General features: G+C 44.2%; 2 protein-coding genes across 2 annotated transcripts in view; one reads left to right on the top strand and one right to left on the bottom strand.

Moving 5' to 3' along the window:
• Positions 1-6,968, bottom strand: part of HSPD1 (heat shock protein family D (Hsp60) member 1) — a 170,587-nt gene extending 163,619 nt beyond the window's left edge. The window contains exons 1-2 of the mRNA XM_075829996.1: positions 6,719-6,968; positions 6,180-6,355 (exon numbers count right to left, since the gene is read on the bottom strand). Coding sequence (XP_075686111.1) covers positions 6,180-6,353 — 174 coding nt within the window. The 5' untranslated portion in view covers positions 6,354-6,355; positions 6,719-6,968. The remainder of the gene's footprint in view (positions 1-6,179; positions 6,356-6,718) is intronic.
• Positions 6,969-7,027: 59 nt separating this feature from the next.
• Positions 7,028-13,406, top strand: part of HSPE1 (heat shock protein family E (Hsp10) member 1) — a 42,532-nt gene continuing 36,153 nt past the window's right edge. Inside the window, exon 1 of the mRNA XM_075829997.1 lies at positions 7,028-7,283. Within this exon, the coding sequence (XP_075686112.1) occupies positions 7,281-7,283 (3 nt within the window). The 5' untranslated portion in view covers positions 7,028-7,280. The remainder of the gene's footprint in view (positions 7,284-13,406) is intronic.

Below are 13,406 nucleotides of genomic sequence, written 5' to 3'. Positions count from 1 at the left end.
ATAAATTCAGCAAAAACCGTGTAGGGTCAAAATGCTCACTATACCCCTAGAAAAATTCCTTGAGGGGTGTCGTTTCCAAAATGGGGTCACTTTTGGGGAGTTTGCACTGTTATGGTCCCTCCAGGGCATTGCAAACACGACATGGCACCGAAAACCATTGCAGCAAAATCTGCGCTCCAAAATCCAAATGGCCCTCTTTCCCTTCTGAGCCCTGCCGTGGGTCCAAACAGCAGTTTATTACCACATATGGTCTATTGCCGTAATCGGGAGACATTGCTTTACAGATGTTGGGGTGCTTTTTCTCCTTTATCCCTTGTAAAAACGAAACATTGTATGTTTTTTTCAGAAAAAAAAAAAGTCGATTTTCATTTTCACAGACCAGTTCCAATAAATTTAGCAAAAAACCTGTGGGCTAAAAATGCTAACTATACCTCTTCAAAAATCCCTTGAGGGGTGTAGTTTCCAAAATGGGGTCACTTTTGGGGGGTTTCCCCTGTTTTGGCACCACAAGACCTCTTCAAACCCGACATCGTGCCTAAAATATATTCTAATAAAATAGAGGCCCCAAAATCCACTAGGTGCTCCTTTGCTTCTGAGACCTGTGCTTCAGTCCATTAGCGCACTAGGGCCACATGTGGGATATTTCTAAAAATTGCAGAATCTGGGCAATAAATATTGAGTTGCGTTTCTCTGGTAAAACCTTGTTTTACAGAAAAAAATTTATTACAAATGAATTTCGTAAAAAAAAAATAATTTAAATTTGTAAATTTCACCTCTACTTTGCTTTATTTCCTGTGAAATGCCTAAAGGGTTAAAATAATTTCTGAATGCTGTTTTGAACACTTCGAGGTGTGCAGTTTTTAAAATGGGGTGTTTTATAGGGGGTTTCTAATATATAAAGCCCTCAAAGCCGCTTCAGAACTGAACTGGTCCCTGAAAAAATAGCCTTTTGAAATTTTCTTGAAAATGTGAGAAATTGCAGCTAAAGTTCTAAGCCTTGTAACGTCCTAGAAATATAAAAGCACGTTCAAAAAAACGATGCAAACATAAAGTAGACATATAGGAAATGTTAATTAGTAAATATTTTGTGTGGTATTACGATCTGTTTTACAAGCAGATACATTACAATTTAGAAAAATGCAGATTTTTGCAAATTTTCTCTAAATTTTGGTGTTTGTTACAAATAAATATTGAATTTAACGACAACATTTTTTCAGTATCATAAAGTACAACATGTCACAAGAAAACAATCTCAGAATCGCTTGTATAGGCAAAAGCAGTCTGGAGTTATTACCACATAAAGTGACACGTCAGATTTGCAAAAATCAGCTGTGTCCACAAGGCCAAAACAGGCTTAGACACTAATGGGTTAAAATAACTAAACGTTTTGGGACACAATTTTCACTGGCTTTATCAGTGCGGCAGTTTATTAGATTAGCTAGGAGACATGTCAGAAGTTTGGATTGGTCTGGGTCCGAGCACTGAGACCCCCACCATCGCTCAAATGAAGTGGCAGAAGCGCCCGTGTGAGCGCTCAGCCGCTTCGTTTCTGTTCGGCTTTTTCCAGAAATAAATGTATTGGTGTACGGGCTCAAGGATGTATTGGTGTACGGGCTCAAGGACTTTCTATTGAGTCCATACTCGGATACATTTATTTCCGGAAAAAAGTCAAACAGACACGAAGCGGCTGAGCGCTCACACACGCTCTTCTGCCACTTCATTTGAACGATGGTGGGGGTCTCAGTGCTCGGAGACCCACCAATCCAAACGTTTAGCTACACTTTAAAGAGGCTCTGTCACCACATTATAAGTGCCCCATCTTCTACATAATGTGATCGGCGCTGTAATGTAGATTAAAGCAGTGTTTTTTATTTAGAAAAACTATCATTTTTGGCGGAGTTATGACCTATAATAGCTTTATGCTAATGAGTTTCTTAATGACCAACTGAGTGTGTTTTACTTTTTGACCAAGTGGGCGTTGTGGAGAGAAGCGTATGACGCTGACCAATCAGCTTCATACACTTCTCCCCATTCATTTACACAGCAGCATCGTGTTCTTACTAGAACACGATGTGCAGCGCGCCACACACACACACACACACACACACACACACACACACACACACACACACACACATTAAAGGGAAGGTGTCATGAAATATTTTTTTTTTATCATACTGCTTTTAGTATGATATGAACATACATTTTATTTATTTGTGTTCTACTTTACTTTTTCTTCTCTATGGGGGCTGTCATTTTTTTTTTCATCTCTGTATGTGTCGATTAACGACACATACAGAGATGGAATACGGCACATACATCCCCATAGAGAATGGGAACGGAAGCCGTTCCATTCTCTGCAGGGTACGCCGTCTGTGTGAGAACGGCATATGCGCCGCTATTTTCATGTGGACCGGTAGCCGCTACCGGACAGTAAGATGACGGCTTCTGGCCATATGTTCAAGGAAGCAAAGATGGCAGGCATAAGGAGCGGATGCGGCAGGAGCAGGTTATTTATGTTCGTGTATGTTAGGGTTATATTGTCTGCTTAGCACCGTATATAATCCTCCTACACTGTACAGTCGATCAGAAAATGGCGGCACAGTGTAGGAGGTTTGAAGATTCAGACCCCTCCTTCTCCTGGCACTAGCCAGAATAAGGGAGGGGGGATTGTGTGAGGACACTAGAGCGAGTGTCTACCCCAAATTTGCAGCATAAAGCAATGAGGTTGCTTTACCACATTGACCATGCTGCAATTTTGGGACCTGCTACCCCTAGTGACCAGCAGATGGAAGTGTTATAAATTAGAAACTCATTAATATTATTTTCGGACTTGTGAAAAAATAAAAAATTAAAACAAAGTGTAATCACTTAGATAATAATTGTTTAACTAAAAAAAAACAAAAATAATTCTAGCGACACATTCCCTTTAATGTTAATCAAGTGTCCTGACAATGAATAGACATCACCTCCAGCCAAGACGGGATGTGTATTCAGAATCCTGATACTTCTCTGCGAGTTACAGCATAGTAGGCATAGTCTCGCGAGATTACGCTGTAAACTCATTTACAACGAGATCTCACTGTGCTGTAGTATCACACAGACGCTACAGAAGTCTCAGGATTCTGAATACACATCACGTCCTGGCTGGAGGTAATGTATATTCATGGTCAGGACACTGCAGTAACGTTAGAGCGTTTATGTGGCTGCACATAGTGATATAGCTATATCGCTATGTGCTGTGTAAATGAATGGGGAGAAGTGTATGACGCTGATTGGTCAGGATCCTACACTCCTCTGTACAACGCCCACTTGGTCAAAAAGTAAAACACGCCCAGTTGTCCATTAAGAAACTCATTAGCATAAATCTAATATAGGTCATAACTCCTTCAAAAGTGATTGTTTTTCTAAATAAAAAAAACACTGCTGTAATCTACATTACAGCGCCGATCATATTATGTACAAGAAAGGCCTCTTTAATGGACAGCTGGGCGTGTTTTACTTTTTTGACCAAGTGGGCGCTGTGGAGAGAAGTGTATGACGCTGAACCATCAGCGTCATACACTTCTCTACATTCACTTACACAGCAGATAGCGTTCTTACTACATCACTATGTGCAGCCACAAACACACAGTAACGTTTCTGCAGTGTCCTGGCAGTTAATATTCATTACCTCCAGCCAGGACGTGATGTCTATTCACAATCCTGACACTTCTGTAGCGTTTGTGAGATTTACAGCAAGGCAAATGTAATCTCGGGAGATTACGATTTAACCTGTCATTTAATACAAGATTACGTTTGCCTTGCTGTAAATCGCAAAGAAAGTCATTAGCATAAAGCTAAAACAGGTCATTACTCCGTCAAAAATGATCGTTTATCTAAATAAAAAACACTGCTGTAATCTACATTACAGCGCCGATCTCATTATGTACAAGATAGGCCACTTATAATGTGGTGACAGAGCCTCTTGAAGCGGATAAGAGATGAATGGAGCTTAGACATGCATGCGCATAGAAGGCTCTGTACAAGACTCTGCTGAGCTTATCTCCTTCTTGCCCCCATTCTCATAATTGGTGGGAGTTCCAGCCCATGGCACCCACCCAAATCTAACATTTGTCACCTATTTTATGGCTGAGCCATGAGATATATTAGGTATGTATTGGGAGGGCAATAGCTGGCAGCTAGACGACAGCCATCTAATGTGTATTAGCTTTAATTTAATTTTTCAGTCGCAACCGTACCCCTTAAAAAAAGGATTTCAGAAGTTACATTAATGCTTATTTCTTTAAAGAGGCTCTGTCACCACATTATAAGTGCCCGATCTCCTATATAAGGAGATGGGCGCTATAATGTAGGTGACAGTAATGTTTTTTTATTTCTAAAAACGATCTATTTTAAAGAGGCTCTGTCACCAGATTTTGCAACCCCTATCTGCTATTGCAGCAGATAGGCGCTGCAATGTAGATTACAGTAACGTTTTTATTTTTAAAAAACGAGCATTTTTGGCCAAGTTATGACCATTTTTGTAGTTATGCAAATGAGGCTTGCAAAAGTCCAAGTGGGTGTGTTTAAAAGTAAAAGTCCAAGTGGGCGTGTATTATGTGCGTACATCGGGGCGTTTTTAATACTTTTACTAGCTGGGCGCTCTGAAGAGAAGTAACATCCTCTTCTCTTCAGAACGCCCAGCTTCTGACAGTGCAGATCTGTGACGTCACTCACAGGTCCTGCATCGTGACGGCCACATCGGCACCAGAGGCTACAGTTGATTCTGCAGCAGCATCAGCGTTTGCAGGTAAGTCGATCTTACCTGCAAACGCTGATGCTGCTGCAGAATCAACTGTAGCCTCTGGTGCCGATGTGGCCGTCACGATGCAGGACCTGTGAGTGACGTCACAGATCTGCACTGTCAGAAGCTGGGCGTTCTGAAGAGAAGAGGGTGTTACTTCTCTTCAGAGCGCCCAGCTAGTAAAAGTATTAAAAACGCCCCGATGTACGCACATAATACACGCCCACTTGGACTTTTGCAAGCCTCATTTGCATAACTACAAAAATGGTCATAACTTGGCCAAAAATGCTCGTTTTTTAAAAATAAAAACGTTACTGTAATCTACATTGCAGCGCCTATCTGCTGCAATAGCAGATAGGGGTTGCAAAATCTGGTGACAGAGCCTCTTTAAACCACTTTATGAGCGATTTTTAGCTTTATGCTAATGAGTTTCTTAACGCCCAAGTGGGCGTGTTTTTACTTTAGACCAAGTGGGCGTTGTACAGAGGAGTGTATGACGCTGACCAATCAGAGTCATGCACTCCTCTCCATTCATTTACACTGCACTAGCGATAGTTATATCGCTATGTGCAGCTACATACACAGACACCAACATTACTATAGTGTCCTGATAATGAATATACATCACTACCAGCCTGGACGTGATGTTTATTCAGAATACTAACATGCCTGTGGCATCTCTGAGATTTACAGCAAGGCAAACGTATTCTCGCGAGATTACGATGTAACCTGTCATTTCAAACGAGATTATGATTGCCTTGCTGGAATCGCACAGAAAAGATTCAGAAGCGTCAGGATTCTGAATAAACATCACGTCCAGGCTGGTAGTGATGTATATTCATTATCAGGACACTACAGTAATGTTAGTGTTTGTGTATGTAGCTGCACATAACGATATAACTATATCGCTAGTGCAGTGTAAATGAATGGAGAGATGTGCATGATGCTGATTGGTCAGCGTCATACACTCCTGTACAACGCCCACTTGGTCTAAAGTAAAACACTCCCACTTGGGCATTAAGAAACTCATTAGCATAAACCAAAATCGCTCATAAAGTGGTGAAAATAGATAGTTTTTCTTAATTAAAAGCATTACTGTCACCTACATTATAGCGCCCATCTTCTTATATAGGAGCTAGGGCACTTATGTGGTGACAGAGCCTCTTTAATGTCCAATAGTCCAGGGTGCGTCAAATGTGAGCTGTAGTAGGAAGTGGTAGCCGCGCTAGACGAGGTTGTCTAATGAAATACTATTGGGCTATATTGAGACGTAGTGGTAATGTCACCGTTTATTACTGCAACTACTACAAAACACCAGTTTTTGTGGAATTAAACAAAGACAGAACATGACCGCTACCATCTGAATATCAAGTAAAAAAAAATATGTGAATACCTTTGGACCCATTGTAACTGCAACAGCATCAGCCAAAAGATCAACCCCCTGTAACATAAGCGCTCTGGCTTCTGCTCCAAATTTGACATCTTTAGCATAGGCTCGACAGAGAAAGGGCCTCAGTGCAGGGTGAGCAGGTCTTATCTTTTGAAGAAGAGCGGTTAAACGAAGCATTTCTAAAATAAAGTCAAAAGAAAGCACTATTAAAAGCACCCCAAAGAATAATGACACGAAACAGTAAGACCTTATTCATACAGTGCAATTTTTTGAAGCCACACCGAGATCATAAAAAAGGGGGGAGGGGTATACAATAAATTAAGTTTTCATTTATTTTTTTAATACACTTCTGGTTGTGGCTACAAAAAAACTGTACCGTGTGAACATACTCTAATGTAGAAGACAGCCGTATCACAGTGAATACTTTCACAAGGTCGACCAGAAAAAAAAAATAATAATAATTTAAATATATATTGCAACCTATGCAAACAATACAGAGCGCTCCAAAGCACCGTAAACTAAATGATAAAGCCACGACTTACCGCACAGAACGTTCTGCTAACCAAGATGGTCGCTGCTACTACACACGTGTCTGGAACAAACTAACTGAGGTAACAGTTCAAACCTTGTTCGCCTGACAAAGTCACATGTGGAATTCAAAGCCGGAAGGACGCGCACCCGGGAACTAGCACGCCTCCAACGTGGTCCCGCCCACTACCGTTCTGTCCGATAGTAAGCAAGCTAAACAAAATGACGCCGAGCACAGTGTAGGTTATAGCGCATGCTAGTTCCGGGGACTGGCTTCCAGAACGTTCTGGAACAAGTTCAGTGTTCAAGGTTAAAGGTGGCAAGGGCATTCTACCCGGAAGTAGTTTTTCAGCGCCTCGCCTGCTGTTCTTTCTGCTGATTCGTTTTTCAGAATTTAATCAACGAATCGTGGCCAGTGGGATTTGCCGGAACTCTTACAGTCGCTCGTTGGTTGGTTGTGACTTTTTACAACAAGGTATTAGAACGAAGGTCAGGCTGACGCAGGCGCGCTAGGCTTTTGTATTCACGTGTGCACAATCAAGGCTCTTCGGTCGCGCAGGTCTAGAATTGGTAGTCATGGTAAGTGGTGTCTGCACGGCTTACTATTGTGGTTACTGCTTTATTATTATTATTTGAATGTGAGAACTTGTCTGATTCTAGTGAAGGTGATTAATGCATATTCTAAAGGTGAACCATATAGAAGCTGGGGAAATCCACATGGCCGGCTATACCCGACATCGAGTGCTCTGACACTTCTGCCTTCCGACGTGATCCTTGATCACATGCATCTCCGACTGCGTATATTGGAAAATTACACCTTACTCAGTCCGCTGCCTATGGTGCTGCAGAGACTTGTGTGCAGCAATGGTCTAGTGAAGAGCTGTCCTCTCGCTGGGTTCACACGAGCACATTAACGTCCGTAATGGACGGACGTATTTCGACCGGGCTCCTAGCATCATAGTTATGTACGACGCTAGGAGTCTGCAGGACTACTGTCCCGTACTGTAATCATGTTTTCATGGTGTGAACCCAGCCTTAATCTCATCCCCTTCATGAGGCGAACCGCTTTTTCATACGGCTGTATTTGTGGTCCGTATAGGGCCCTGTTAACAGTTTTTTTGCAGGCAGAAAATTCTGCCTGGATAAATCGGCTCCGGTTTTTTTTTAAGTGGTTTTGGGCCGCATGCAATTTTTTTTTTTTTTAATACGCTATCTCTTCAACAGAAAGATGTATTAATCGCAAGTGGTTTTCCCAAAAACGCATAAAAAAAATCACGCTAACAATAACTGTTTATTTCCGTCTCCCGTTGATTTCAGTGGGCTTTTTGAGGCAGAAAACGCCTCAAGATAAAGCATGTCGCTTTTTACAGCAAGTGGTATTTTTGCTCGCGGTAAAAAAAAACGCCTACACCTATTGAAGTAAATTTTGTACATTTGCTGCGGTTTCCGTGGCAAAAACCACTGCAAAAAACTCAGTGTGAATAATTTTGGAACACCCCTAGGGGGAATTTAAAGAGGCTGTCACCACATTATAAGTGCCCTATCTCCTACATAAGGAGATGGGCGCTGTAATGTAGGTGACAGTAATGCTTTTTATTTAAAAAAACAATCTATTTTCACAATGTTAGGAGGGAATTTGGTTTATGCTAATGAGCTTTCTTAAAGAGGCTCTGTCACCAGATTTTGCAACCCCTATCTGCTATTGCAGCAGATAGGCGCTGCAATGTAGATTACAGTAACGTTTTTATTTTTAAAAAACTTGCATTTTTGGCCAAGTTATGACCATTTTCGTATTTATGCAAATGAGGCTTGCAAAGGTACAACTGGGCGTGTTGAAAAGTAAAAGTACAACTGGGCGTGTATTATGTGCGTACATCGGGGCGTGTTTAATACTTTTACTAGCTGGGCGTTGTGCATAGAAGTATCATCCACTTCTCTTCACAACGCCCAGCTTCTGGCAGTTTCCGAATTTTCTAAATTCAAATGTATCTGCTTGTAAGACAGATAGTTATACCACACAAAATAGTTACTAGCTAACTTTTCCCATATGTCTACTTTAGATTGCCATCATTTTTTAACATCCTTTTATTTTTCTAGGATGTTACAAGGCTTATAAGTTTAGCAGCAATTTCTCACATTTTCAAGAAAATTTCAAAAACCCATTTTTTTAGGGAACAGTTCAGTAGTCAAGTGGCTTTGAGGGCCTTATATATTAGAAACCCCCACAAATCACCCCACTTTAAAAACTGCACCCCTCAAAGTATTCAAAACAGCATTCAGAAAGTTTTTTATAACTCTTTAGGGGGTTTCACAGGAATTAAAGCAAAGTAGTGGGGAAATTTACAAATTTCATTTTTTTTGCAGAAATTCCATTTTAATCCATTTTTCCTGTAATACTGAAGGTTTTTACCGGAGAAGCACAACTGAATATTTATTGCCCTGATTCTGCAGTTTTTAGAAATATTCCACATGTGGCCCTAGTGCGCTACTGGACTGAAATACCGGCCTCAGAAGCAAAGGAGCACATAGAGGATTTTAGAGCCTTCCTTTTCTTAGATTATATTTCAGGCACCATGTCCGGTTAGAAGAGGTCTTGTGGTGCCGAAACAAAGGAAACACCCCAAAAAATACCCCATTTTGGAAACTACACTCCTTGAGGAATTCATCTAGTGGTATAGTGAGCATTTTGACCCCACAGGTGTTTCATAGATTTCCTTAGAATTGGGCAGTGAAAATGAAAAATTACATTATTTTCCAATACCATGTAGTTTTACCTCAAAATTTTAAATTTTTTCAACAAATAAATGATGAAAAGCGCCCTAACATTTGTAAAGCAACTTCTCCAGAGTACGGAAATACCCAACATGTGGTCATAAACGGCTGTTTGGGGAAGCGGCAGGACTCAGAAGGGAAGGCGCGCCATTTAGCTTTTGGAGCGCTGATTTTGCTGGATTCATTTCTCTGCACCATGTCGCATTTGTAAAGCTCCTAAGGTACCAGTACAGTGGAAGCCCCCCAAAAGTGACTCAATTTAGGAAACTACACCCCTTGAGGAATTCATCTAGGGGTGTAATGAGCGTTTTTACCCCCCAGGTGTTTCATAGATTTCATTAGAATTGGGCAGTAAACATGAAAAATTACATTTTTTTTCCACTAAAACGTAGCTTTAGGTAAAAATTTTCATTTTCTCATCAAATAAAGGAGAAAAATCACCGTAACATTTGTAAAGCAACTTCTCCAGAGTACGGAAATACCCCATATGTGGTAATAAAGTACTGTATGAATACACATCAGGGCTCAGAAGGGAAGGAGCGCCATTTGGCATTTGGAGAGCAGATTTTGCTGGATTGGTTTTTCTGCGCCATGTCGCTTTTGCAAAGCCCCTAAGGTAGCAGTACAGTGGAAACTCCCCAAAAGTGACTCCATTTGGCAAACTACACCCATTGAGGAATTCATCTAGGGGTGTAGTGAGCATTTTGACACCACAGGTGTCTCATAGATTTTATTCGAAATGGGCAGCGAAAATGAAAAATTACATTTTCTAATAAGACGTAGCATTAGTTAAACATTTTTCATTTTCTCAACAAATAAAGGAGAAAAAGCACCATAACATTTGTAAAGCAACATCTTCAGAGTAGGGAAATACCCCACACCTGGTCGTAAACTGCTATTTGGACACACAGCAAGGCTCTAAAGGGAAGGAGCGCCATTCAGTATTTGGAGTGGAGATTTTACAAGATTTGTTTTTTTACACCATGTTGCATTGAGCTATAGTACCAGTACAGTGGTACCCCCTGAAAAATTACCCCATTTTGGAAACTAGATCCCTCAAAGAATTGATATAGGGGTGTAGTGAGCATTTTGACCGCACAAGTGTTTTGCAAAAATGAGTAAACCATAGATTTTGCAGATTGAAAATGGCTGTTTTCAACAAATATGCCGTTTCAGTGCCCAATGTGTTGTGCCCAGCTTGTACCACCGTAGACACACATCCCATAAATTGTTAAGCGGGTTCTCCAGAATACCCCATATGTGGTCATAAATTGCTGTTTGGGTACACTGCCAGGCTCAGTTGGACCACCATTTGGCTTTTGAAGCGCAGATTTTGTTTGGTGTATTAGTGGTATTTCAGCTTATAATGTGGGGGCATATGTAAGCTGGGCGAAGTACATCAGGGTATATGTAAACTGGGCGGAGTACATCAGGGTATATGTAAACTGGGCGGAGTACATCAGGGTATATGTAAACTGGGCGGAGTACATCAGGGTATATGTAAACTGGGCGGAGTACATCAGGGTATATGTAAACTGGGCGGAGTGCATCAGGGTATATGTAAACTGGGCGGAGTGCATCAGGGTATATGTAATCTGTGCGGAGTGCGACAGGGTATATGTAATCTGTGCGGAGTGCGACAGGTTATATGTAATCTGTGCGGAGTGCGACAGGGTATATGTGATCTGTGCGGAGTGCGACAGGGTATATGTGATCTGTGCGGAGTGCGACAGGGTATATGTGATCTGTGCGGAGTGCGACGGGGTATATGTGATCTGTGCGGAGTGCGACGGGGTATATGTGATCTGTGCGGAGTGCGACGGGGTATATGTGATCTGTGCGGAGTGCGACGGGGTATATGTGATCTGTGCGGAGTGCGACGGGGTATATGTGATCTGTGCGGAGTGCGACGGGGTATATGTGATCTGTGCGGAGTGCGACGGGGTATATGTGATCTGTGCGGAGTGCGACGGGGTATATGTGATCTGTGCGGAGTGCGACGGGGTATATGTGATCTGTGCGGAGTGCGACGGGGTATATGTGATCTGTGCGGAGTGCGACGGGGTATATGTGATCTGTGCGGAGTGCGACGGGGTATATGTGATCTGTGCGGAGTGCGACGGGGTATATGTGATCTGTGCGGAGTGCGACGGGGTATATGTGATCTGTGCGGAGTGCGACGGGGTATATGTGATCTGGGCGGAGTGCGACGGGGTATATGTGATCTGGGCGGAGTGCGACGGGGTATATGTGATCTGGGCGGAGTGCGACGGGGTATATGTGATCTGGGCGGAGTGCGACGGGGTATATGTGATCTGGGCGGAGTGCGACGGGGTATATGTGATCTGGGCGGAGTGCGACGGGGTATATGTGATCTGGGCGGAGTGCGACGGGGTATATGTGATCTGGGCGGAGTGCGACGGGGTATATGTGATCTGGGCGGAGTGCGACGGGGTATATGTGATCTGGGCGGAGTGCGACGGGGTATATGTGATCTGGGCGGAGTGCGACGGGGTATATGTGATCTGGGCGGAGTGCGACGGGGTATATGTGATCTGGGCGGAGTGCGACGGGGTATATGTGATCTGGGCGGAGTGCGACGGGGTATATGTGATCTGGGCGGAGTGCGACGGGGTATATGTGATCTGGGCGGAGTGCGACGGGGTATATGTGATCTGGGCGGAGTGCGACGGGGTATATGTGATCTGGGCGGAGTGCGACGGGGTATATGTGATCTGGGCGGAGTGCGACGGGGTATATGTGATCTGGGCGGAGTGCGACGGGGTATATGTGATCTGGGCGGAGTGCGACGGGGTATATGTGATCTGGGCGGAGTGCGACGGGGTATATGTGATCTGGGCGGAGTGCGACGGGGTATATGTGATCTGGGCGGAGTGCGACGGGGTATATGTGATCTGGGCGGAGTGCGACGGGGTATATGTGATCTGGGCGGAGTGCGACGGGGTATATGTGATCTGGGCGGAGTGCGACGGGGTATATGTGATCTGGGCGGAGTGCGACGGGGTATATGTGATCTGGGCGGAGTGCGACGGGGTATATGTGATCTGGGCGGAGTGCGACGGGGTATATGTGATCTGGGCGGAGTGCGACGGGGTATATGTGATCTGGGCGGAGTGCGACGGGGTATATGTGATCTGGGCGGAGTGCGACGGGGTATATGTGATCTGGGCGGAGTGCGACGGGGTATATGTGATCTGGGCGGAGTGCGACGGGGTATATGTGATCTGGGCGGAGTGCGACGGGGTATATGTGATCTGGGCGGAGTGCGACGGGGTATATGTGATCTGGGCGGAGTGCGACGGGGTATATGTGATCTGGGCGGAGTGCGACGGGGTATATGTGATCTGGGCGGAGTGCGACGGGGTATATGTGATCTGGGCGGAGTGCGACGGGGTATATGTGATCTGGGCGGAGTGCGACGGGGTATATGTGATCTGGGCGGAGTGCGACGGGGTATATGTGATCTGGGCGGAGTGCGACGGGGTATATGTGATCTGGGCGGAGTGCGACGGGGTATATGTGATCTGGGCGGAGTGCGACGGGGTATATGTGATCTGGGCGGAGTGCGACGGGGTATATGTGATCTGGGCGGAGTGCGACGGGGTATATGTGATCTGGGCGGAGTGCGACGGGGTATATGTGATCTGGGCGGAGTGCGACGGGGTATATGTGATCTGGGCGGAGTGCGACGGGGTATATGTGATCTGGGCGGAGTGCGACGGGGTATATGTGATCTGGGCGGAGTGCGACGGGGTATATGTGATCTGGGCGGAGTGCGACGGGGTATATGTGATCTGGGCGGAGTGCGACGGGGTATATGTGATCTGGGCGGAGTGCGACGGGGCATATGTGATCTGGGCGGAGTGCGACGGGGCATATGTGATCTGGGCGGAGTGCGACGGGGCATAT

Source organism: Rhinoderma darwinii, chromosome 6 (assembly GCF_050947455.1).
Source record: "Rhinoderma darwinii isolate aRhiDar2 chromosome 6, aRhiDar2.hap1, whole genome shotgun sequence".
Classification (NCBI taxonomy): Eukaryota; Metazoa; Chordata; class Amphibia; order Anura; family Rhinodermatidae; genus Rhinoderma; species Rhinoderma darwinii.
Note: the sequence above shows the minus strand (reverse complement) of the source record. Positions and strands in the feature narration are given on the sequence as shown.